Source organism: Elgaria multicarinata, chromosome 6, assembly GCF_023053635.1.
Source record: "Elgaria multicarinata webbii isolate HBS135686 ecotype San Diego chromosome 6, rElgMul1.1.pri, whole genome shotgun sequence".
NCBI lineage: Eukaryota > Metazoa > Chordata > Lepidosauria > Squamata > Anguidae > Elgaria > Elgaria multicarinata.
The window spans coordinates 103,915,202-103,939,762 of record NC_086176.1 but is presented as its reverse complement, the minus strand read 5'-3'; the positions used below and the strand labels follow the sequence as shown (position 1 = coordinate 103,939,762).

The following is a 24,561-nucleotide window of genomic DNA, read 5'->3' as shown; positions in this document are numbered from 1 at the left end:
CACACACACACACACACACTCACACACACAGGGGGCTGTAGCCAGGAAGGAAAATGACCACAACCCTTTGGGTATCAGCAAATGATTAGTGCAGTTTTCCAGTCCATTTTAAACCATGTGTAATGGTTTTACGGCTCAGATAAATCAGTACAGTAGAGATTGTTTGTCACTTGCTATATATTTGGATTCTGATGGATGATAATGAGAGCTGCTTGACTAAATACAATCTGAATAAAAACACCCGAAACTTCTGGCAGTTTAAAAACTAACTAATATAGCATAAACATTTGTGGTCTAGAGTCCACTTCATCAGAAGCTTGTGCCATAATAACATCTGCTAGTCTATAAGGAGCCAGATGATACTTCATTGTGTTTGCTACAACAGACTTGCACAGCTACTCCTCTGGAAACCTAGATAAAAGATGGTTGCGATTGTAAAATAAGGCATATAAATCTACACTTACTTGAGAGTAAGCCCCATTGAACTCAGTGGGACTTACATCTGTGTAAATATGTATAGATCACAGTTTCAGTCTAGATTTTTTTTCCTTTTGATTGAGGGGGCATTCAAAATATTCTAGATAAACAGAGGTGTAAGTGAATGGGTACGTGATATGCGCAGGGTAAACAGAAAGAGACAGGTCAGAAGAAGAAAGGTCACTCTCAAGTATCATTTTTATACTATGGTTTCTACTTCATATATTCATTAATTTATAAACTCGTGGCAGTGAGGAACATTTCCATTATCTCCATGCCTGCTTTTCCTGGAGAATGTTTTCTTTGTGTCTTGAATGTTACTGCGTGGGTGTTTCTTATCACTGAGAAAAACTACTGTGCACTAAAGGTATTGAATATGCTGACTTGGGGCGACATGACCAAAGCTGTGTCACTCTTATTTTTATTGGTTGGGGAAGAGCGTATAAATAGACGTAGGTGATTTTGCCAGAGAACAACGTTAGCACAACTTCAACAGTAATTAAATAATCTAATTCCTGTGCAAAGACCAGCGCTGAAATCTTCACATTACCAAATAGGGGTACGCCACTATTATTATTATTATTATTATTATTATTATTATTATTATTATTATTATTATTTATATAGCACCAACAATGCACTAAATATTTATGTTTAAAGCCGTTTTATTCCATCCTTTAGTCAAAAGGACTAGCACAGCTTACATATGGCAAATAAAAACAAGGTAGTCCCTGCCCACAGGTTTAAAGTTATAACACAAAAGGGAAAAAAGGATGAGGAAGGAAGAGGAAAAAAGCAACCGGGCACCAAATCTTAAAGTTGCAATTCTTACAATGACCAGCTGGAATGAGAGCAACTCAGGGAGAGGAGAAGCCAAACATAGTTGGCCTCTCAGCAGAGCTGATGTAGCGGCCGTGCTTCCCACCTCTCCCTCTGTTGCAGCCTGATGGGATGCTTGCTGCTAAGTGACCATTGAGGGAGGAGCCCGATGCAGCTGGTGTTACAGAAGAGCTGATAGAATAACCCCATTTCCTATTTCTTCCTCTGCTACAGTTAGGCTGTGTAGCTGTTGCGCCCCCCCTCCCATGGCCGCGCATGATGCCCCGAGATCTCTGTTAAACTCTCACCTCCCAGCATGCCTTCAGTTGCTGGGAGTTGTAGGCGTCAGCTTAAAATATGTTTTAAATTATAAAAAAAAAAAGTTAAATCACAAAAACTCTAGATTTAAGGGGGGTTGTTGGTTTTTTAATTGTACACGAAGTCCTATCAACATCGAAAATTTCAAGCTTCTACCTACCTCATCAAGAAGTGGGTAAACATTTCCGGACATACGTTCAGCTTTATAGGTAGAGATTTTCTGCTGCTGCTGATTGTGTGTGTGTGTGCATTAATAAATTAAAAGCCTAGGTACTTTTCCCAGATACTCAGTGATAGGCGTTTGTCATGCAAGCTGCCACTGAAAATATCCTTCCGCACAGTCTTTATCGCAGAAACGTGCCCTTTGCCCACCTAGACCTCAGCAAATAGAAATGCTTTTGATTCAAATGCAAGGATGTGTGTGGGTGCGTGCACATACTTGTTTATTTGACGAATAAATAAGAATGAGCTCGGCAAAGTGCACACTGAATTACACCACGTAGGGGGAAATCTGTTTTTAAAGGATTAGCATCTGCAAGGAAAGCACATAAATTAAAACATCAAAGTGATTTGGCTCCCTTAAGGATTGCAGTTATTTGGATAAATTGTCAGTAGCCAAGAGTGGAACAAGTTTGCTAGCCGTATTGATTTTCACCTTTGAATTACCCAAACATTTTTCATTGGCAAATATTAATTGCTTGTTAAGTGCTAAGGAATTTGATGGCCGAATTATTGAATCCCATAACTAATTGGCCTTTTAGTTTTCCTTATCAAAGCTGTTGAGATTACAGAAGACACCAGGGTTTGCTTACGCCAGTGTCTGTGGTGCATGATATACAGTGAGCAAATGTCACAATAGATTATTGATGTTTTCTTTTTGGGAAGTGCAGTATATCTTAGTTCCTATTGTAATGCAGTTTTACTCTCTGGCAATCAATCATAGGGAGGTACTTGCCTAAAGTAAAGATTTAGCTTTTTTGGTTCTAGAGGTTTCTGGACATTAAACCTGACTCTTTGGGATCTGTTCTAGGAAGCATTGAACTATAGAAATTCCTGGAGGAGAAGGCTATCAATGGCTACAAGACCTGATAGCTGTGTGGTATCTCCAGTATTCGAGGCAGTAAGCCTGTGTGCACCATTTGCTGGGGAACATGGGTGGGAGGGTGCTGTTGCACCATGTCCTGCTTTGTTGGTCCCTGGCCGATGGCTGGTTGGCCGCTGTGTGAACAGAGTGCTGGACTAGATGGACCCTTGGTCTGATCCAGCGTGGCTCTTCTTATGTTCTTATATATGAATAAAACCCCAGTTCTCAAAATGAATTTGGCACAAGTGTTCGATAAGATGCCTGCAATAACTGATCAGGGTACCCTGATGGGACCCAGAGATAAGAGTAGTAACCTCATTCCCAACTATTTGATGGGAATTGAGGCCCCGAAAGCAATTCCTAATTTTTCATTCTTCTCTGCTCTCCCCATCCCTTTCCTTAGAGGTTTGAAACCCTAACACAGAGCTTTCTGTATGCAAAAAGACCTTGTTACAGTTGGTGATACCTTGACTTCGAAGGATCTCAGGGCTGGAAGTAACTCCACCTGGAGGCCTGGTACCAGCTGCAGAGGAGACTACTAAGCTAGATGGGCCAATTGGTGTTAGTTGGGAGAAAGCTTTTGCATTTTAGAGCAATTGAGTAGTATATGCAGAATAGTTAAAATTAGGGGAAATTTTCACACTAACATTGGCAGTTGCTGAGCTGCTTCCCGCATGAGACATAAAGGACCTGCAAAATACTCCTTTGTCTGGCAATTCACACAAATGTTAAAGATACTTGAATATTTTATTATTATTTTTATTGTATTTTAAATTTAGGGTGACCATATGAAAAGGAGGACAGGGCTCCTGTATCTTTAACAGTTGCATAGAAAAGGGAATTTCAGCAGGTGTCATTTGTATGCATGCAGCACCTGGTGAAATCCCCTCTTCATCACAACAGTTAAAGCTGCAGAAGCTATACTAGAGTGACCAGATACAAAAGAGGACATGGCTCCTTCAGCTTTAACTGTTGTAATGAAGAGGAAATTTCACCAGGTTCTCCATATATACAAATGACACCTGCTGAAATTCCCTTTTCAATACAACTGTTAAAGATACAGGAGCCCTGTCCTCCTTTTCATATGGTCACCCTAGTATTTATATCCTGCCTTTTTTCCTCCTTAAGGAACCCGAGGTGGCTTATGTAATCCTCTCCTCTCCATTTTAATCTCACAACAACAACCCTGTGAGGTAGGTTGAACAGTCTGTGATTGGCCCAAAGTCACATGAGCTCCATGGCCAAGTGGGGATTAGAACCTGGATCTCCCAAATCCCAGTCCAAACACTCTAACCACTACACCACACTGACTCTCAGTGCAAATACAACACATGCCAAAAGTCTAAAATCAGCTAGTCTGTCTTGGTGTTAACTGCACGAAATAGTGATTCAGACAACTCATTTCCAGGGGTGGAAATACATGCAGATCTCCCCTATGGAACCTGGAAAGCAGGCCTCAATGTTCAGCTCCAATGTAGAGCCCTTTCTGGGTGTCAAACCATCAGTCTGCAATTTTTGTGTCACCCACAGCTATGTGACCTGAATTGCTATGAGAACTACAAGGTGATGAGTACAAGAATGTGGACTTATTTATTAAAACATTTGTATCCCGCCCTCTATCACAAGGATCTCAGGGCAGCATACAGATAAAATCATACGAACAATTAAATAAAACATTAAATATACACAGCTAAAAACAAATTAAGCCATTAAGCAAACTAAAACCAGTATAGAATTTAAAAACAGTAAAACTAATTAAAACAATTAAAGCTATGTACAGACTTGGTGAATTTAGCCATCAAAGCCTTTGTTAAAAAGCCATGTCTTAACTTGGTGCTGAAATGAAACCAGTGTTGGCGCCAGCCGGGCCTCCAAGGGGAGGGCATTCCACAGTCAGGGTGCCACCACAGAGAAAGCCCTCTCCCATGTCACACCGGAGTGTATGTCTTGTGTCGGAGGAATGCAGAGGAGGGCTGCTCCAATAGATCTCAAGTCTCCGGCAGGCAGATATAGGGAAAGGCACTCTCTCAAGTATCAAGGTCCCAAGCCGTTTAGGGCTTTAAACGTCATTACCAAGACCTTGAATTCCAACCGGAAGCGTATAGGCAGCCAGTGCAATTCCTTTAAGACCAGAGTTACATTGCTTGCTCCGACAGAAGAGGTGAGATTTATATCATTCCCATCTTCGCAAAAGTGAAATGAATATGGGATAAGAGAAAACAAATGTTTTCTCACTGCACCTTAGTGTCACTGGATAACGTGAGGATGGCTTTCTAGAGAACTGGGGTTGGTTTCCAAACGAATCCCGTTCAGGCCTTTAGTATTAATTTGATGCTCACACTTGCAGAAGGTTTTCCTGCTGTTGGGTGTTTGCAAGTAGGAGCCAAGTACAATAAAAATGTAATAAAATGTAAAAATGTAATAAATAAATTCATAAATTGTGTGAAGCCTCCCAGCTGCTCACTCAAGCCACCATTTTGTGTGAGCTGGCAGCTCATGGATATTGGCCACAGCCGTAACTTTGTAGTACGCATATTCTCCAGCCATTTGACATCATGGAAGTTTCATCGTCATTGCCCGTGAATTCCAGCTCACATGATATGGCTGCTTGAGTGAGTCTACACCTGGAGACAACTCAGAAGTCTTGCACAGTTGAAAGAAGTATCATATAAATCTTCCCAGGGCCTCAGAGATTGCAATCACAATGTGGATCTGCAAAGTATGAGTTCTCATATTGTTTGCAGGAGTGTGCTGTACAGTCGAAGCGACTCTTCTGAAGTTATACGTGTGCCAATATTAGGCACCACGGGTTGGTTGGCGTCATAACTTATTTATGGCAACGGTCCATCTTGTTCTAATTACATGCTGCAGGTTATGTCGAGTGAACATAAATGACTTTGTCGATTGCCGGAAGAGGGGAAAATGCGGCGAGCCTGTGGCGTTCCCAGAGCTCTCCTGCCGTCAAAGGGGCAAATAAGGATAAAGCCCTACAAAACAAACCCCACAGACAAAGTGGGAGGCACGGAGTGTTCTTTGGCAGCGGGAGGGCATGGAACAAGCTTCGCTTCTCCCCAGTCTTCAAAGCAGTTCACAACAATTCTGCATAAACAAAACAAAAAAAACCTCACAGCATACAGGTTTCTTTCTAAATTTGGTTGTAAGCAGCAGGAATCTCTCCTTTACCTAAATTTTCTAATCAAATATAACAGCAAGACTTGTGACAGCCTCATCAATCTTGTGGTCTGCCGGCTAGGCAACGTTTTGAAGGCCTCATTGCCAAAACAGGTAATAAGATAGTGACCCAGTTTGCACAATCGCAGTGTGGTTACCCACCCCGCTGTGTGTGCCGGTTGGATTTTCCTAATTACCCTCACCCGAGCGGCTTACTGTGTCTTCCAAACCTGAGCAGCATTGCTTATTTGAGGGGGCAACAACCCTCAAATAACCCATAGGCTGTTGTTGGGTTATTTAGGAATTGCTGTCCTGTTCCCCATCCCCAAAGCAAGCAACCCCTCCCAGGTTCGGTGTCAATGGGGGTAATTAGGGAAATCCAGCTGGCACACGCAGCTGGGGAAATAACCCACCATGGCTTATTTCCCTCTCTGCGATCGTGCAAACATCCCGATGACTATAAAAGTGACTAAGTTTTCGCAGTGGCAATGAAGCCATTGTATCACAGTGGTAGAGCACGTGTTTTGCATCCAGAAGGGCCCAGGTTCAATCCCGGCATTTCCAGCCAAGGCTGGGAAAGACCCGTGTGTGAAACCCTGGAGAAGCAGCTACAAGTTAGTGTAGAGACAGTCCTGAGCCAAATGGATTGATAGTCTGACTTGGTAGAAAACAGCTTTCTGTGTTCCTATAGCACCACTGTCAGTGGTAGCCGTTGCTTAAAACGCATGCAAAGCAACTTTTGGAAAGTGGCTGCAGATGTGTATCTTTCTAACATGTGGATGTCAGATGGGAATGACTTTGATGCAGCTTTCAGACATGCACCTGACCATACATAAGCTCCCCGCAAAACACAGTGCAGCAGCTACAGTTGGACTAGGACCAGGGAGAACCAGTTTCAAATCCCCAGTTAGCCACAAAAAGACTGTGTCCTTGAGCCGGACATTCTTTTTCTCAGCCTAGCCTACCTGATAGGGTTGTTGTGAAGGAACAAAATGCAGAGGGGACAATCACATATGCAACCCTAAGCTCCTTGGAGGAAGGGTGGGATAAAAGTATTCGTCCGGGTATTTGTCTGGTGTGGTGTAGTGGATAAGATAATGAGCTGCGATGTCTTTGGTTCAAATGTCCCATCAGCCACAAACTCAGTGGATAGCCTAAGGCAAAGCACTCACTCTGCCTCTGTAGTAAAGGGATCAAACACTAGCCTATCTTACAGTGTTGTTGCAAGAATTATTGTGTTAATATATGTGGAGTTCTTTGAATGTTTGGAAGAAGTGCTGCATCTTCTCATTTGGATGATGAGGATGAGGATGATTCAGTCCCTGCCTGCATCTTCAGAATCCACTCAGAGGAAAGGAGTGGACTCAATATCCATTTCATTTCCCCCTGCCTGAGATATGATTCATGAAATACAGTTCATTTGTATTTTTTTGTTCTAGTTTTTTTAGTTTTAGTTCTCTTCCTGAGGTTACACTTGTTTAACCAGAACAGGAAGCGATAGGTATTCATTGTGGGTTAACAGAGTGGTCGCCATAGGAATATAACTACCTCTTTGAATCACACAGTCTGCTAAAAGCCCTACATGGAGATTCTCTCCACAGCCAGTTGACCCACTCGGCAGAAAGGTCAGTCTGCAGCATAGGTCAAAAGAACCCTCTGTGCATCAAGGGAAGACACAACCATGCATATATTGTCTCCCGACATCTTAGCCTGAATCTTCCCTGTGCTGAAATACCTTCGTGTGCTGAAGTAGCAGTGAAGGAACTTCTCTTCAGCAGCACATGAATGGAATCCTGTTTTTTAAAGAAGGGGATTGCTCTTTTCCTGCTTGCTTGCTTGCTCTCTGCCTCTCTCTCTCTCTCTCTCTCTCTCTCTCTCTCTCTCTCTCTCTCTCTCTCTCTCTCTCTCTCTCTCTCTCTCCCTCTGTGTGTGTGTGTGTGTGTGTGTGTGTGTGTGTGTGTGTGTGTGTGTGAGAGAGAGAGAGAGAGAGAGAGAGAGAGAGAGAGAGAGATCACTGAGAATAGAAGCCCGTAATTTGATAGGGCATGGCATACTCCTTTCCAAATAACAAATGATTGCTATAGGGATACAAGTGGAGACTCCACAAAAGATTCCACCGTGTCCCTTCCATTTAAAAGTGCTCTTGTTCAGGCTCAAACAGGAGCCCTTGTAGTACTGTTCAAGTCTCATGGTGAGGATCAGGAGGTGGTCAAGGGAGGTAGGAAGGAAAGTTTTTTTTTCCCCTTTCCCACCCTCCTGAAACCTTCTGCTGTTGTACTATGTAATGCAAAAAGGCATTCAGGAAATATATTCAGGAATGTGAACATTTAATTTTTATGCAGCAGGGCTGGGAGGCGGGAAAAGTCTGGAGAGTAGGGAAAGAAAAGGATCTCCTTTCTCTTTTTCCCTCTCCTTGAAACCTCCCCATATATGTCTTAACCTCATGGCCTGCATCCTCCTGACCCCAATTTTCCTTTCAGAATGATATAAGCTGCTAGACCAATTCCCTTCCCCCCCTCCTCCTCCTCCTCCTCCTCCTCCTCTTCTTCTTCTTCTTCTTCTTTTGACACCCTCCATATCCCATAGTCGTTGATGGCCATAGATCCTCCTCAAGTATTTATTTTAATTTGGAAACTAATATACTTTTGCATAACTGGGAAGTCCCTCGCCTGTGCAGAAACCACTACCTTGCTTTTCACTGCGCCTGTTTCACTGCCTAAGTGGTAAGCACGGGATTACCCGAATTCAGTAGTCGAGGACATGGGTTTGGGGGGTTTGGGGTGGTAGTTTGCACTGCCGTTGATACTGCTGCTGCAGTTCTGTGCCACCCATATTCCGAACATCATAAGAGCTTCGCTGGATCAGAACACAGACTTATCTAGTCTAGCATCCTGTTTCTACACTGACCTACCTGATGCCCACAAGCAGAACATGAAGGCAATAGCATGTTCCCCAGTAACTGGTGTACATAAGCATTCTGCCTCTGATCCTCAAGGTAGCATATAGCTATCATGACTAGTAGCCATTCATAGCCTTATCTTCCATTAATTTATCTTCTAATCCCCTTTTAAAGACATCTAAGTTGGGGTCCATCACCACATCTATTGGCAGCGAACTCCATAGTTTAAATACGTGGCATGTGGAGAAGTTCTTCCATTAGTCTATCCTGAATCTTTCACCTTCCAGTTTTATTGGATGACCCCCAGATTCTAGTATTCTGTGTTTCATTCAAGTACTACTTACATATAGAAAATTGTGGCGTGGGTAGGGGTGGCAGACCTTCCTGAACAACCTATTCTAGCCTTCTCCAACCTGGTGTCCTCCAACAGATATGTTGGACTGCTATTCCCATAATCCCCCAGCCCGCTCATGACTGAGTGTGATATTATGAAGCTGCTGCAGCAGCAGCTCCAGAATACCAAGAACTCTGGAAATGGATGAAGACAGCAAAGACCCCTGCCCCCTATGCTCCAGAAATGAAGAGCATTTACAGGAAAGTTGGGAAGAGGACACGGAGGAGCTGCAATGCAAATATTGCATTCCAGCAATGACTGATCAATATTGGATGAAAGGGGAGAAACATGCAAGTGTGGGAATCAAAGGCAACCGGGGGGGGCATAATGAGGAGGGGCAAGGGTCATTTTCAGCAGAGAGAGCCTCACAAGTTGAATTCAGAAGCTTGGCATGCCATCTTGGGCCCAGTGCCTGGGGGTTCCCCATCCCCTGATTTTTGAGATTCTGGATTTAAAGAGCATAACGTGAGCTAATGAACAGAGAACAAATAGATGGAATTGTATTAAACTCTAGGCTATAATAGAAATGACGAAACAAAATTCTTAATCATGACATCTTTCACGATGGGGTCTTCATCATGGAACAAAGGAAACTAGACATCGATGTTAGCTTTTTAAAGAAAACTGGTTCCGAAAGGAGCTGATCCCTGCTAACTGCCATTGATGCTTATCAGTGATTTACTGATGTACCCATGTGCTCCTGCCCATTGGAAAACACCACACAAAAGGATTTTGATGGGTAGACTTGAAGCTTTTACATGCAGGATGTTCTTCATGTTAATTAGGCTGGTCTTTAATGGTTCAGTGCACTTTCATTAGATTTATTTATTTATTTATTTATTTATTACATTTTTATACCGCCCAATAGCCAAAGCTCTCTGGGAGGTTCACAAAAATTAGAGCCACCATATTTAGGAATTCTGAAATTATATAGGCCTTCTTGGTTTAATTGACTATATTCATATATGCACAAGCCCAATTCAAGGTGCTGGTTTTAACCTATAAAGCCTTACACAGCTTGGGACCACAATACCTGACGGAACGCCTCTCCCGACGTGAACCCACCCGTACACTGCGCTCAACATCTAAGGTCCTCCTCCAAATGCCTACTCTGAGGGAAGCTCGGAGGATGGCAACAAGGGAGAGGGCCTTTTCAGTGGTGGCCCCCCAATTATGGAATGATCTCCCCGATGAGGCTCGCTTGGCGCCAACATTGTTGTCTTTTCGGCGCCAAGTCAAGACCTTTCTCATCTCTCAGGCATTTAACTGCATTTAACAACATATGCTAAGTTTGTTTTTTAATGGACCCCAGAACTGCTGTTTAAAATGGATACTCTTTCATACTGCTGATTTTATATTTTTGATGGTTTTAAATTTTGTATACTTTTTTTTAATGTTCACTGTTTTTAACTTTTGTAAACCACCCAGAGAGCTTCGGCTATGGGGCGGTATATAAATTAAATAAATAAATATATCAGTATGATTTAATTGGTAGCAACTAAGTAATTTTTGTGAACTGCCCAGTGAGCTTCAGCTATTGGGCCGTATAGAAATGTAATAAATAAATAACTGTGTATGGCCACGATGACACATGCCTTAGTTACATCCCGATTGGATTACTGTAACCCGCTCTTTGTGGGGCTGCCTTTGAAGAGTGGTCAGAAATTCCAGCTGGTTTCAAAGAGCTGCAGCCAGATTGTTGACCAGGGCTGGTTACAGGGAGCACACAACTCCCCTGTTAAAACAGCTCCACTGCTTCCAGTCTGTTTCCGGGCACAATTCAAAGTGCTGGTTATGACCTATAAAGCCCTATATGGCTCAGGTCCAGGTTATCTGAAAGACCGTATTCTGCCTTAGGAGCCTGCCCGTGCTTTGAGATCTTCTGGAGAGGCCCTTCTTTCAGTCCCACCTTCTTCACAGGCACGCTTGGTGGGAACATGGGAGAGGGCCTTCTCGGTGGCTGCTCCAGTGTTCTAGAACTCTCTTCTCGTTGAAGCTAGACTGGCTCCCTCCTTGATATGCTTTCAGAAGCAGGCAAAAACTTCTTTGTTCCGGCAGGCCTTTGGAGAATAATCTGGTCCTCCATCTATGTTAAGGACTTGTAAAATTGTCATGTATTTTAAACCTTTAATGTTTGAATATTGTATTTTATTTAATTTTTAATTTTTGTACAATTCTTTTCCTAGGCTTTAAAACGTATACGTTTTAAACTTTGTAAGGCCGCCTTGAGGCCCAGTATTGGGCAAAAGGCGGGATACAAATGAAAATAATAATAATAATAATAATAATAATAATAATAATAATAATAAATAAATAAATAAATAAATCACACTCTTATTCTTGTCTAGACCATCCATGGCCATAAAGGCGCCATAACAGCAGTGGCTTTTGCTCCTGACGGACGTTATCTTGCCACATACTCCAACAAAGATAGTCACATTTCCTTCTGGCAGGTAAGTTACAAGCTCAAGACTTCTATTTAGCTACCTTTTAAAAACTTTTATATTTGCATGACTTGAATTGTTTGTTTGGGGTATTTATATACGCTAAAATCACATTTAAAACACTGCATTAAAAACTATTCCAATTACAATAAGAGCAATACAAGGAGAAATAAAACGGAGCAGCACGATTAATTTGGTTACAAGCCGGGGGGGAAACATGGGTGTGCAAGTGCGTTTTCAGTAGGCAGGTGAAAGCTGCCGTGTTTTCTGCCTCGTGAACTACACAGGGAAGTGTTTTCCAAAGGGGAGCCACCGCTACCAAAAAGTCCGCTATCGTGTTATTGTGTGGCAACATTCCTTCAATTTTTGGAATGACCAGCAAGTCTTTTCTGATTATCTTAAAGGTTGGCTGCGTATATATAAGGGAAGCCGTTCTGCTAGATGTCCTGATCCTAAGTCGTTTAGGGCTTTGTATAACAATAACATAACCTTGTATGTGGCTCAGTAGCTAATAAGCAGCCAGTGCAGTTCTTTTAACACAGATGTTATGTGAGCAAAGCTGGGTGTCCCAGTGAGCACCCTGGCCGCTGCGTTCTGCACTAGCTGCAGCTTCTGAACATTGCAGTAGTCTAATTGTGAGCTTACCAGTGCATGGATCACTTTGGCCAGACTATCCCTATCCAGGTACGGGTGTGGTTATCGTATTAACCAAAGTTCTGGGTCATCAAGGTCATTTGGCCCTCCAGTGACAACGAAGGATTCAGGAGCACCCCCCAAACTATGTACCTGCTCCTTCAGAGGGAGTGCAATCCCATCCAAAACAGGCAAACAGCGCAGTTCCTGGACCTGGGAACTGACAACTCATAGGGTTTCTCTCTTGTCCGGATTCAGCTTATTAGCCCTCATCCAAACCATGTTGCATTCCCCTGCTTGGAGATCTCTGGGATGTAACATTCAAGGCTCACCAACACCACCATCAGACCTCAAGACTGAAATCTAAGCTCCATTCTGCTCTTCCTCAAAACCTCCCTGAACAAGCCAAGTATGATTTTATCATTGAGCAGTGGGTTGGACTTGATGGCCTTATAGGCCCCTTCCAACTCTACTGTTCTATGATTCTATCTGTATGCCGTCCTGAGATCCTTGTGATATAGGGTGGGATACAAATGTCTAAATAAATAAATAAACCCACTTGAGGATAGCATGAACAGAGAGGCTTTTCTGGTAATAATTTAAGCCTTTGGCTTGCTTCTGTAGGGAAGATATTCTATTATGGCTTAACAGCCAACAAGCGTATCTCTTTTTCTGCCTTCACCCTGTGGATGTGGCACTCAGAATAGACAAGATCCCTCCTCCCATTTTGTGTGTGTGACAAAATACAGGAAAAGAGGTAATCCCACAGGAAAGGCAATGAGTAGCTTTCAAGTTAACTACATGGATTTCTTTCTTTTTTAAAAAAAATCCTATTATATGCCTCCACCAAGCGAAGTGAGGCAAGCAGCTTCTGAGGAGAAGGACCTTCTTGAAGGTGGCACCCTAGGTAATGGGAGCATCCCTAGAGAAGCTCAGCTTCTCAGCTAATCTTTTCGGTGTCAGGTGAAGACTTTTTTTATTCACCCAGGCCTTATTCACTCTAAATGGTTTAAGATCTGCCTATCTAAGGGACCAACTGTCCAGTTATTAAGATCTACAGGAGAGACCCTTTAAAGAGGACCATTTGTGGACCAAAAGGCTTTTTCTCCTGTGTACCTCCGAAACTGTAGACTGTGCTCCTTCAAGAACTACAACTGGCCCCCACTCTCTTGGCTTTTAGAAAAGGTGTGAAGACACATCTTTTCAATTTAGAATCTTTTACATTATGCAGGTGTTTTACATTTTATTGTTTGTTTTTTAAATGTTCTTGTTCCTTATTGTCTTATGGTTTTATTGTTTTAAATTGTTGCGCACCGCCTTGATGGCTTTTTAGCAAATAAGGTGGCATGTAAATGTCAATAATCATTTCAATTCGATAAGTTGGGCAGGCCCCTGTGTCCACCAGAGCCATAGCAGTGTGGCGAATTGGTGTCACCCAGCAAACGACACTTGCCATGCTGTTTTTTCAACCATTGCAGAGCAGAGCTTCTGCAGGGGCCATGTACAAGCCTGCAGTGCCACATTCCTGCTTCCTTGTGCTGCCAACACAATCAGAGCCAATCTGAGCAGTTTCCTTAAAAGCAGCTTAAACCAATGTTTTTCAGTGGATGACCTCATGCTGTATCAAAGCTGGAGGCATAACCTAAAGGCCTTCATGAAGACTTTCTGCCAAACACAGCAGGCAGTTCTATGAGTTTTGCCAGGAGCGGGGAGAGGAGAAAGAGAGTGCAGTGTCCTGGAAGCCTCTCCTGACATGAACCTACCTGTACACTACGCTGAACATCTAAGGTCCTCCTCCGAGTGCCTGCTCCGAGGGAAGCTCGGAGAATGGCAACAAGGGAGAGGGCCTTTTCAGTGGTGCCCCCCTCCCCATTATGGAATGATCTCCCTGACGAAGCTTTCCTGGCGCCAACATTGTTATCTTTTTGGCGCCAGGTCAAGACTTTTCTCTTCTCCCAGGCAGATAACAACATATGCTGAGTTTTTTAACTGACCCCAGAATAGTTGTTTTACATGGATATTGGTGTTTTTATGCTTTTGATGGTTTACAATTTTTGTATATTTGTTTGTAATGTTCACTGTTTTTAACTTTAGTAAACCGCCCAGATTGCTTCGGCTATGGGGTGGTATATAAATAATGATGATGATGATGATGATGCATAGCAAATGATGGAGGGGAGGTCCAGTGGTTCTGCCTATCCCTTTATGAAGGAAGAGGGTGATGCCATGCCCAGAGTGCCCTAATGTCTATTTTTCTATGTAAGACAGAAGCCCAACGTCCCTGGGGCTTTCCCTCACCCAAGACATGACAGAAACACAACTCTGCATTCCAAGTGAGGGCTATCCCACTGGGCTGACCTACCACGCTATGTGGCCCAGAGCAAAGTTTTCCCTTTTGAGGCAGCAAGGCTACCTTCACCCCAATGAAGAATGTGCAGCAGCAGTGCGGGGTAGATTGCACCATGCCATTGCTACTGTATAATGGAGGCAGTGTCCAGTATAAACTTCTGTCCAATTGTCTCTGAGGGGCTGTGGCTCAGTGGTAGAGCACCTGCTTTTCACGCAAAAGGCCCCCAGGATTAATCCCTGATATCTCCAGGTAGGACAGCCTTCCTCAACCTGGGGTGCTCCAGATGTGTTGGACTACAACTCCCAGAATGCCCCAGCCAGCTGGCTGGGGCATTCTGGGAGATGCAGTCCAACACATCTGGAGCACCCCAGGTTGAGGAAGGCTGAGGTAGGACAAGGAAAGAATCCTGCCTAAAACCCCGGAGAACTACTGTCAGCCAGTGTTAACAACACTGAACTAGATGGACTAGTGGTCTGACACCTATGTTCTAAGATCCTGGAAACTCGAGTCATCTGTTTATATTAACAACGCAGTAGCCAGTGAGGGTTTAAAATTTATATTGTGAACATGATGAGTCCCATTTCACTTGTCCCCTTTCCCAAAGCTAAGTATGAGCAGAGTCTTCCAGGAAGTTCTCCTGCACAATCCCTGTTGAAAGGAATGGGAGTTGTTCAGTTGCGCCACTCCTGTTCAGTTCAGTGTGGCGACATCCTCCTGTTAGATTGTGCCTTTTGTTTAGCACCACAGCCTGTGTAGGCAGATCTCTGTGTGAAAGAGAAAGCTCTGACGGCAGAATTATGGCTTCCTCGGATTTCATATTCCTGTAACTCTCAGCGAATAGTGTATATTTTTGATCTCCCGTGACTGCCTTCACGTCATTCAACGATAACTGCATGTGTCATTAAGAGTATTGAATTATTATCCATCTTCATACAGTGTGTGATTTCTGAAGCACTGAGTAAGAACTGTAAAAACACTCTTTTATCGCTTGCATATATTTAGTTGAGTTACATGGGATGATCTAGGAAGCAATCAGATGTATTGATTGAGATGTTTTACATGATCATAGATCGCAGGGGGTAACAGGGACAACGTTCCCATACCGGTACGTGCTTCAACATAAAAACTGCGAAGGCTAAATCTGTGTTTAAAAAAACAATTTTTTTTTTTTAAAAAAAAAAATACAGCTTTAACATAAAGAGTTAAAATTAGCCAGCACGTTGCATTTAAAAATGTAGCCTCGTGCACTTGTGAGTCCTCCTCCTCCATCGTCCCCACCCGCCCAGTGGTCTATTCAGCACTACTATTAATGCAGGAAAATCAGTAACATTAGTCATCTTAAAAGGGTTATTACTCAAGATGATTTAAATTGTGAAAATGTCAGTGGGGCTTGCATGCTCCCTGCTACAGATGCCATGATTTACACTCTCTGACACCATTCTGCTGCTGAGAAGGACCAGGAAAAAAAGTAATGGCTTCTATGTTGCACTGATCAGAATTCAGAACATGAGATCGGTGATAGCACATCTTAAAAACGTCCTAGGATATGCCAAGGTTTTCATGTGTCAAAGTCTGGGGCACACGGCTGAGGCCATCATTCCACCTGTGTGCTATGCAGATTCGAAGATCCTAATGTGTTCAGCAGAGTACAGGAGCATTCAAGCCAATATAGGGCTGTTGCTTTATTTCCTTGCTTTAAAGCACATCACATACGTAACAAAGTGATATAAATTGACCGGTTATCTGGTGAATTGGAAGCTCCCGTGTTTAAAGGTTTGTTCCCTTGATATTTTCCTTAGAGAACTGATAGAGATACAGAAACCTGCCTCCTATTGTTGCTTCCTTTTCCCTCCCCACCCCACCCCACCTTTCAAAATATATACTGTCAAGAACATACCCACCCCATTATTCAGGAAGCTGCAGTAACCAGGGAGGACTGTTAACATTACCAGATTGCGTGGTTGCCACAATTTAAAACGGACACTTTCCAATGGATAGATAAGACAATCTGAGCTCACTTCATAAATCAGTTGTTCTGATTTGTCGCATCATAGCGTAATTGCAATTAAATATATATATATATATATATATATATATATACAGAAGATTTGAGTCAGCGTTCTCCATGGAAAAGGGGGAGCGTGTTGGATTTTTCCACCGAAATACTATTGCACAAGTTCATGGATCCAGAGCAGGCTTGGGAGTTTCAGGAAGCAAAATGCACAAGAACTTCCCTGTTCGCTTCAGCGGAAGGAGGAGCTTTGCATCGGCAAAGGGCTGCATGCACAGGGCTGCCTTCCCCTTTGAGTTGTGCAGGGAAGCCTGCTCAGACGGGGGATCTAATATGTGCACTAAAGAGTAGTAGCAATTATACCTAGCATAGGTGTAATGCGTTTCAACTGTTGGAAGCACTTCACATACATTTTCTCAGTAGTCCTTCCAGCTGGACAAGGTGGTAAGGGACCTGCCCTACCTGTGGGACTAGCCTGCATTCAGGGTCAGTCTTCTCCAGAGGCGTGGCCCGGCCTGCTACTTTCCCCTGCTACTTTCCTCACACAGAGGAGGGCCAGGATCTCTTCTCGACCCTCCCAGAGTGCAGGACACGGAATAACGGACTCAAGTTAAAGGAAGCCAGATTCCGGCTGGACATCAGGAAAAACTTCCTGACTGTTAGAACAGTACAACAATGGAATCAGTTACCTAGGGAGGTTGTGGTCTCTCCCACACTAGAGTCATTCAAGAGGCAGCTGGACAACCATCTGTCAGGGGTGCTTTAGGGTAGATTCCTGCATTGAGCAGGGGGTTGGACTCGATGGCCTTGTAGGCCCCTTCCAACTCTGCTATTCTATGATTCTACTTAAGACCCAGAAAGACAAGGCACCTGTGGGACTAGCCACCTACTTTCCTGTAGGTGGGGTGGTGAATCCACTCTGGGTTTCAGTCAGCACCTTAAAAGAGCTCTCCAAGGTGCTCCATAAGGTTCAGCCCCTTGGATAGCTCCTTAACCATTGTGGCTGATTTGGACTGAAACTCAGAGTGGATTCACCACCTACATGCCAACTTCATGTAAGAAATGAAATCAGTATAAACCTAAGGCCTGCCTGTGCTGTTGTTGTTTTCCCCCAAATACATAGTGTTTTTTTTAAAAAAAAACAAATGAAAAAAGTGTCCCCAATCATTTTCAAGCATGAATGAATTAGGAAAATAAACTTCTAAAGACAGCTGTAAAATGGCCCTAAAAATAAGGAGGTGTTGTTGTTGTTGTTGTTGTTGTTGTTATTATTATTATTATTATTATTATTATTATTATTATTATTATTATTTTATTGCATTTCTGTACCGCCCCATAGCGGAATCTCTCTGGGTGGTTTATTGTCTTAAATAGGTGTGATTAAATAGTCTTTATGGAGCCCTCTTAAAAAACAAGCTGTTAAATGTGAAGAACTAGATGTGTTGTTGTTTTGTGGTGTTCATAGTGCAACTTCATCAGGACCACTTGCACAGATTTTATTGATTCTTAGTTAAAAATAGCATATATTTTAGGGTGTAAGACAGGGTGCAGAACCTCTGGCCTGCGGGCCTAATCCTCCTTGGGTTCCGCCAAAAGGCAGGGCTTAGGCTCCAAGCCACATCCCCTGGAAGAATTCCCTCAGAGGACATCCCCTCACAACAGCCTCCAGTCAGAGAAAATGGTGAGAATTCCCCTGCTGGCATGTAGTAGCAGCAGATCTCCAGTCGGAGATCAGAGTGAGGTAATTGGGGCGGCGACATTGGGAGTCACCTGAACCCGGGAAAGCTCCCATCTGAGATCAGGGATAGCAGCAGGGAATGAGGGGCAGTGGGTGCTGGGGCTGGCCCATGCCTGGGAAGGCAGCCACTCTCCCCAGGTGCAGGCAAGTCCCCTTCTCCTTCGTGTGTTCCACCTCCTTCTGCGATGGGGAAGGAGGCGGGGCCGGTGAAGTGGGCCAATACCCATTGCTCCTCCTTCTACACATACACACCCTGCGGGAAGGAGGCAGCGCATGCGAAGATTGGGCAAACTACAGCTAGTTTCCATCTCTCTCCACCGGGAAAGCCCGGGTGCAGCAAAATCCGGTCCCCGGCCCAAGGGCCAGGTGGAAGATCCACCCACTGGCGCTTGAGCCAGGGAGCAAATGATATCAGGTGGGCATGGCCCTGCCATTGATATCCGGGCCCTGGCCATGCCCACCTGACATCATACGCTCCAAGGAGGGCTGGGTAGGGGGGGGTCATCCAGCCCCCTACCGCAAGGTAGTTCTGCACCCCTGTGTAAGTTGAATGGAATGAAACTTAAATTGAAGGCCATCTCTAGGTGGCAGCTACAGGAAGTCTCATTGAAGGGCCTCTCCGAACATTTAAGCAGAGATCCTCTATATGTTTCACCACTGTGTTCTTCCTAAGCGAGTCCTTGGATTTTGCTCTTGATTGACTGTTGCTCTCTTTTCTTGTCCCGATGGCAGATGAACACCTCACTTTTGGGAAGTATCGGGATGCTGAATTCTGCACCGCAGCTCCGTTGTATTAAAACGTACCAGGTGCCCCCTGTGCAACCTGCATCTCCCGGCTCCCACAATGCTCTCAGACTGGCCAGGCTCATCTGGACTTCCAACCGCAATGTTATTCTTATGGCACATGATGGCAAAGAACATCGATTTATGGTCTAGAGTCAGGGTCTGCGTGTGTGTGTGTGTGTGCGTGTGCGTGTCTGCGTTTTCTTGCTCCAAATACAATTTTCTTTTGAAATCCCCTGTAATTCTAGTTCCCTCTTTGTGATCGTGACACTGGAGGGTCCATGCCAGTGTCCAAAAAAATAGTTATCCAGCGGGGATTGGACAGGTGGCATTCACTCTGCTTTTTTCCCTATAGCAGAGCCCAGTTTAAGCCACTGTGGACTGAAGGGGACGCACGCCAGCTCAGCAGCCTATATAGCAGTTACGCCAGCTTGCAGGGCTATTCCCTGATCCGTAGGTGGGGCTGAGGTGTGGGGAGGACCTTGAGAAAGCAGCTATGTTATGGGTTGTGGCTGAGATTCTGGGAGAACTTGATTATAGAATTGTTCTAAAAAAAAAATATTCACGACATTTAAACTGGACTGAATCTGATCACTCTGAGAGCAGGTTTTAAATTAGAAACCACTTTTCTTTGAAGTATTTTGAAATCTTAATGTTTACCAAAAGCTCATATGTTTACATAGATTTTCTTCCAGGGAATGTTGGGTGTGCAGCTTCCCCCGTGTGCGTTCTCTTACCATTTCTTGACACACACGGAAGAATCAGATGGCCCCCTGTGTGCAAAGGAGCTCCCCTGTGCCCACTAGAGCTGCTGGTTCACAACATTAAAGGTTTATTGGACCTGTCAGGCTTGGGACGTTTTGAGAAAATAGATGGGAAAGAGGATTTCCTACTTCCTTCGAACCACAATGCTTCCTCATATATATATTTTGGATTGATTGAGGAAATGATGGCGTACTTCAATGAGTGAAGGGAAAACGTTATGTGTTTTATTTTTATGTCAGAGAAGAGAGAATATTCTCACCTGTGATGTTAATATATTTTTTTTGGTATGAATATTTGCAAGGTTTGGAGAGAAACAGTATGGATATCGTTTTTTGCTTTGCTGCTAATATAGGTACTTGTGTCCATAAATGTTCCCTCTCATAGGCTTTTCTGGCACTGAGAATGCCAAGGATATGAAGGTTCCTCACTTTGAACATTATCAAGATATCAACTGATCATGATAGCTACATTTGCAACGTTTTGATTTCATTGAAGGACAGAGATTTAAGAGCTGGAAGCATCTGATGAAACACATCACTGGTCATTATTGCAGGAAGTGTTTTAAAAAAGTTAATCTATGATTCAGTTTCCGTATTTTTCAGCATTTTCCCCTAAAGGATTCATGTGTAATGTAAACAGTTGATGTTCACATATCTCCCATATCTTGCATAATCATTGTCTGAAAAGCACCTGGGTTTTGTTCACAGGACAGTGGGGGAAACATGAAGAAAATATTTTATTTAAATGTGTGTGAGTGTATTATGTGTGTGCTTCTGGCTTGCATTCCCTTTGCTGTGAATCTGGAGAACATGCAGAGAGAATGCTCTCAGGATATGTATGCTAACATGTTCAACAAAAATGGAGTCTAGAATAAGTAGAATTTGAAGAAAGAAGAGAAGAGAGTGATAGCTTCTGAGTTGAAAACCTATCGAGTGCATTCTTTTAAACCATGCTTCTGCTTAAACAAAAATAGTGCGAGTAGAAAATAATGAGACTTGCACAGGAGGAGTTCAGTTCACCTTTGCTTCCTTCCCACTTCTTTCAGTAGGGCTTTGCACCACAGCAGTTCTTGGTACTTTGCATACATTGATTTTTTGTTAAACGACTAGGTGGTCTGTTTAATACACTGTACATGTAACTTGGATTACATAGGCCACAATCAACATATCTATCTACTTGAGATTTTAAAAGCAGAGCCAGAAATTGAAGACCGTTAAGAATGTTCATCTCCTAGTGCTGTAAATTTATATCCTTTTTAACTATGGCAAAGCTTAAATAGTGTGTGTTTAGTGGTGGTAAAAATCCTGTTGTGGAATTTCCACTTTTTAAAAAAATGAACCTACACAACAAGCATGTGCATTGTATTTATGAAGCGTGCGTCTGGGATTTGGAAAAGGCAAGAAAAAATAGACAGAACATTTACATTTTTTGTCTGTTGAATCAGAATGTTATGACATAAATGAAAATGAAGAAATACATTTTGGTGCATTTCCCATGGGCATTCCAGAGTCATACTTCTCTCTTTTTTTACATGATTTTCTTTGTTTCTCATCCATTCCTTTTCTTACTGTTCCTGCATTCCAAAGTTCCACAGGGCTCCTTTGCTTACATGGGGCAGAATCCAATGCTGTGCAAGTGCTAGCGTAAACTACTAGTAGTGCAAAGTCATTAGTGCTTACTAGACAAAGGGGAAAAGTGGTGATTTGCCATCAGAGGCAAACCGCACCACTGCAGTTTTGCAGCAAATTGGCGTCTTTTCCCTTTGCCTAGCAACCGCTAATGAGATTGCACTAACATTGGTTTACGCTAGCGTCATGTCATTAGCGCTAGACCTGGTGCAGCACTGGATACTTCCCAGGGAGCTCTGACCAATCAGGAAGCTGCCTTGTCACATCATTGTTGGCTAATGGTTCTTAGATGTAGTGGGATTTAAGAGAACGATCCCCTCTACAGCATTAAAGAAAACTGAAAGAGCAGGCCCACCTGCTTGCACAAAGCTCCAGGTAGGCACACCATGGGAATAACTTTATATTACAATCAGCACAGGGATGCCACTGAAAATGGCATCCCTTTAGCAGGTTCTTTTCCCCTCCTCTTCAAAACACATTGTAAAACATATACATGTAACAACATTCTGAATGTCCCTGCCAAAACACACACAATTGTGACATCAAGATACAGATAAGATTTACTACACATTGGCCCCGTTCAGACAACACGGAATGCCATTAACCATTTTGTGGTTAAGCAGCATGGTTTAGCATGTTGTCTGAATGGGTCCAATGAAAGGCGAGAATGGACAACCCGACAAGTGGCTGCTCTTTTCACGTGTTAGCAGCCCCTGTGCATCTTGTAACACGGACTTCCACACTGTTGCATTGAGCTGAATGCGTGTAAATCCACCTAGCATTGCTGCACTGTTTATGTTCATTTCACTGGGAGTTGTGCAGTGGTTCCACATATGTATTTGCAGTGGAGGATGTGATGTAGCAAAACTCGTTGATTTGCACCCATAAATATCCCATTAAAAGTATGCTTAAAAATGCATGTCCTAAAATCATTCATATATATATATATATATATATATATATATATATATATATATATTGCAAGCACAGACAAATACGACCACATGCATCCATCGACAAGAAGTAGTTCAGTGTTGTGACGGGTCTAAAAATATTTTAACTGCTATACTGGAATTGGGGAGGTTGGGAGGAATTTGTAGATATGTAACACATGACACATTATGTCTGTAAAAAGAAAAGCCGGGCTTTTAAACCAATAGGAAAGGTAGCCTACGCAAAGGAGTAATTTAAACAGGAGAATCAATATTTATGTACTAGTAACTGCAACAATCCACTAGGCCCTGCACAACCCCCTGACTATGAAAAGGAGGCTGTGCTACTGTAGCGTTGAGTGGATTTTTGCCCAGAAGTCTTAATTCCCTTAATATCCCTGTATGCAAATCTGCATGCGAGTGGCTTTCTCAGCCCTCGCTGCAAACTTCATCACGGCTTAGATCTCTCAGCACTGCAGTAAAATTTGTATTGTCATTCCAGTGTAAGCTTTTAGTGTTTTATTGATTTGTTTAGTACTGTATTTGGATTTGTCCTTGTAAATGTAGAGACGTATGTGGCTTCATTGGCAGTTTACAAGCAAAAGATGACATGATGAGACACCTGTATGGAAATGTTTTCATGACTAAAGTCGCAGTGTATGGTAACTGATTAAAATGTCTGCCTCAAGAAACAGCTTGGCAATTCCACTTATTGGCTGCTGCATGTACCGAACAGCCCTGCGTAGACAATGTTTGTAAAATAAATGCTAAATTGGTCTGAAGAATGCTTCCCTTATATCACAATCCTCACTTTGATTGCCACAGTCACTTTGATTGGTTCTATTGGGGCATAATGCAGGGCTGCAGAAACTCAAGCCCAGGAGCCACATCCAGCCCTCCATGACCAAAACTATACCCTGGACCTGTTCAGACGACACACTAAGCCATGGATAATCCACTAACCCCTTTGCAGCAAATGTAGAGTGACCCTATGGAAAGTAAGACTGGGCTCCTGTATCTTTAACAGTTGCATAGAAAATGGAATTTCAGCATGTGTCCTTTGTAGGCATGCAACACCTGGTGAAATTCCCTCTTCATCACCACAGTTAAAGCTGCAAGAGCCCTGCCCCCTTGACCAGATACAAAAGAGGGTAGGGCATTTGCAGCTTTAATTGTTATGATGAAGAGGGAATTCACCAGGTGTTGCATGCCTACAAAGGACACCTGATGAAATTGCCCTGTCCTCCTTTTCATATGGCCACCCTAAGCAAATGATTAGTGAGCGTGTTTAAGTCATGATTATGCAGCACCAGTGGTTAGAAATTGTTCACACGACACAGTAATCCATAATGTTTATCTCCAAATTCTTAACCACTGTGGCTTAGCGTGTCTTCTGAACAGGGTCACAATGATATTTGTTGCGGTATATTGGATAATGTGGAATAAAAAGCAGGAAACATCACTGCGATAGCAGTATATAGAATATGTGATATGCCCCAACCATTATCAGTGCAGTTCAATACTGCTATAAAGCAGTAGTGTAGATTTAGTCCAGTTTTCCCCAGAAGGCCACCCCTCCGTTCCCCCAAACACTGATTGGTTAGCAGTTTCCTGGCTTTTGTACACGTTGATGCCTCTCCTAAGGCTTAGATATTGGCAGTAAGAGCTCTAACATTGGGCTCCCTTTCACCATTTCACAATTGTCCAAAATGTCGGCAACAGCTTTGCCACGACCCATCTGGACTGATCTCGTGACCGATCTAGAAGAAGTCAGGGTGTGTAGTGATACGATAAGTGTGTATTTCCTCATGCCCACATTCCTATTGTCGGCCAACAATGTGTGGCAAGGATATGGAAATGCGCACATTGTCATGTCACAAGCTATGTTCTACTAGATGTTATGCAGGGAGAGAGCCAGTGTGGTGTAGTGGCTAGAGTGTCGGACTGGGAGTCAGAAGAACCAGGTTCTAGTCCCCACATGGCCATGGAAACCCACTGGGAGACTTTGGGCCAGTCACAGACACTCAGCCCAACCTACCTCACAAGGTTGTTATTGTGAGGCTAAAATGGAGAGGAGGAGGATTATGTATGCTGCCTTGGGTTCCTTGGAGGAAA

At 43.3% G+C, this 24,561-nt stretch overlaps 1 protein-coding gene across 2 annotated transcripts in view; it reads left to right on the top strand.

The window, feature by feature from the left end:
- WDR7 (WD repeat domain 7) overlaps positions 1-23,140 on the top strand; it is a 258,462-nt gene extending 235,322 nt beyond the window's left edge. For both annotated transcript variants that reach the window (XM_063128220.1, XM_063128219.1), the window contains 2 exons: positions 11,511-11,615; positions 19,071-23,140. In XM_063128220.1, the coding sequence (XP_062984290.1) occupies positions 11,511-11,615; positions 19,071-19,274 (309 nt within the window). In that variant the 3' untranslated portion in view covers positions 19,275-23,140. The remainder of the gene's footprint in view (positions 1-11,510; positions 11,616-19,070) is intronic.
- Positions 23,141-24,561: the final 1,421 nt, after the last annotated feature.